The sequence below is a fragment of the Penaeus vannamei genome, chromosome 27, assembly GCF_042767895.1.
Source record: "Penaeus vannamei isolate JL-2024 chromosome 27, ASM4276789v1, whole genome shotgun sequence".
Classification (NCBI taxonomy): Eukaryota; Metazoa; Arthropoda; class Malacostraca; order Decapoda; family Penaeidae; genus Penaeus; species Penaeus vannamei.
Genome location: NC_091575.1, coordinates 31350331 through 31352830, shown reverse-complemented (window position 1 = coordinate 31352830; position 2500 = coordinate 31350331). Strand labels below are relative to the sequence as shown.

The 2500-nt window shown below is 46.3% G+C and overlaps 1 protein-coding gene across 2 annotated transcripts in view; it reads left to right on the top strand.

Moving 5' to 3' along the window:
- Window positions 1–2500, top strand: part of LOC113809506 (uncharacterized) — a 5497-nt gene that overhangs the window by 1873 nt on the left and 1124 nt on the right. For both annotated transcript variants that reach the window (XR_011399686.1, XM_070141174.1), the window contains exons 3-4: window positions 1139–1349; window positions 2074–2500. The exon at window positions 2074–2500 is cut by the window's right edge. Coding sequence is in view for 1 of the 2 variants with exons in the window: in XM_070141174.1 (XP_069997275.1) it covers window positions 1139–1349; window positions 2074–2494 (632 nt within the window). In the remaining variant the exon portion in view is untranslated. The remainder of the gene's footprint in view (window positions 1–1138; window positions 1350–2073) is intronic.

The window sequence follows — 2500 nt, the reverse complement described above, 5'->3', positions numbered from 1 at the left end:
GGTAGTGGGGCTTGTGGGCGCCTTGTATAGTGTGGTTTTTGTTTTTTTTGGTAGGGGCGGGTGTTGGGTTATGTTGTTGGTGTGTAGTTAGAGGTATTTGTTGTGGTTTTAGGGTTCTTATAGGACCAGGTGTTGGGTTATATTGTTGGTGTGTAATGAAAGATATTTACGTCTGTATGCGTTTTGTATATTGTGGTTTTAGGGTAATTGTTGGGTTATACTGTTGGTGGGTAGTTAGAGGTATTCAGGGGTCTGTGTGTTTTGTTTGTTGTGGTTTTAGGGTATTTATAGGACCAGGTGTTGGGTTATGTTGTTGGTGTGTAATGAAAGATATTTAGGTCTGTGTGCGCTTTGTATATTGTGGTTTTAGGGTAATTATAGGGGTAATTGTTGGGTAATACTGTTAGTGTGTAGTTAGAGATTTTCAGGTCTCTGTGTGTTCTGTTTGTTGTGGTTTTAGGGTTTTTGTAGGGGCGGGTGTTGGGTTATACTGTTGGTGGGTAGTTCGAGGTATTCAGGGGTCTGTGTGTTTTGTTTGGTGTGGTTTTAGGGGATTAAGGGAGTAGGTGTTACGAAAAACTGGTGTAATTAGAATGATTAAGGTCTTTGTGCGCTTTGTTTATTGTGGTTTTAGGGTTTTTGTAAGGGTGATTAAGGTCTTTGTGCGCTTTGTTTATTGTGGTTTTAGGGTTTTTGTAAGGGTGGGTGTTGGGTTATACTGTTGGTGTGTAGGTCTGTATGCGCTTTGTATATTGTGGTTTTAGGGTAATTATAGGGGTAATTGTTGGGTAATACTGTTAGTGTGTAGTTAGAGATTATCAGGTCTCTGTGTGTTCTGTTTGTTGTGGTTTTAGGGGAATAAGGGAGCAGGTGTTACGAAAAATGGTGTAATTAGAGTTATTCAGGTTTCTATGCGCTTTGTTTAGTGTGATTTTACGGTTATTATAGGGCCGGGTGTTGCGTTATACTGTTGGTGTGTAGTTAGGGATGTTCGGGTCTCTACGTACTTTGTATGTTGTGGTTTTAGGGTTATCATAGGGAGTGGGTGTTGCGTAATACTGTTGTGTAGTAAGAGATATTCAGTATCTCCATTATACAGCAAACGAAATACCTAAACATAACAGCCTTTCTCTTCCAGCCAACAAATTATGGTGGCTGGACATGTCGGCGCTGCAGGGCATCCTCCCTGGGACGCTGTGGTGCGGGATGGGGGACCAGGCTGCCACCTACCACCAGCTGGGGCCTCGTCGACAGCTGGATTCCTGCTGTCGGGCGCACGACCACTGCCCCATCAAGCTGAGGCCCATGATGACGCGATATGGGTTGACGAATTACGGGTTCAAGACCATGTGAGTGTCTGTCTGCTTTCTCTGTGTCTATGTCTCTGTCTGCTTTCTCTGTGTCTATGTCTCTGTCTGCTTTCTCTGTGTCTATGTCTCTGTCTGCTTTCTCTGTGTCTATGTCTCTGTCTGCTTTCTCTGTGTCTATGTCTCTGTCTGCTTTCTCTGTGTCTATGTCTCTGTCTGCTTTCTCTGTGTCTATGTCTCTGTCTGCTTTCTCTGTGTCTATGTGTCTGTCTGCTTTCTCTATGTCTATGCCTCTGTCTGCTTTCTCTATGTCTATGTCTCTCTGCTTTCTCTGTGTCTATGTGTCTGTCTGTTTTCTCTGTGTTTGTCTCTGTCTCTGCTTCTATCTGTCAGGCTGCATGTCTCAGTTTCTAGCTTTGTGTCTGTCTCTGTCTGCCAGTGTGTCTTTATCTGACTGACTGTTTGTCCTTGTCTGACTGTCTGTCTGTCTTTGTCTGACTGCATGTTTCTGTCTTTGTGTGACTGACTTCTCTATCTCAGTCTGTCTCTCTCTCTGTCTGACTGACTCTCTCTCTCTGTCTCTCTCTTCCTCCCTCCCTCCCTCTCCTTCTTCTCCCTCTCTCTCCCTCTCCCTCTCTTTCATTAGTATTAATTCAAAGCAAACAATAGAGGCATATAAATCTGAACAAAGTTAAGGAGGAGACGTTCATGCAAACACCCCACACCTTTTCCTCACCAAAGTCCCTAACAAGACGCTCTCTCGCAGGTCCCACTGCTCCTGCGACCTGGAGTTCTACCGCTGCCTGAAGGCCGCCGGGGACAGCGTGGCCACCATGGTCGGCCAGGTGTACTTCAACTATCTCAAGATGGAGTGCATCGACGTCCCGAGTCCCAAAAGCTGTTATTCTCCCTCCGTGACGATAAGGACCATCAACGTTTCCTTTCCCTCCGACGCGGCAACAGTAGCTCCTCCTCCTCCACCTCCTCCCTCCTCCTCGACGTCGGGAACGAAGACGAGGGATGCGCAGGAGAGGACGAAGAATAATAAGAATAAGAATAAGAGGAGGAGGAGGCCCAGGCTGTCCTGTCTCCGTCGGGATGGTGAAGGGGGCTGTCGGTTCTGGCTGCCCAATCCCAAGGGCTTCACGACGCGGCTGCAGATTGTCAAGACGACGCTAAACTTTTAAAGAGAT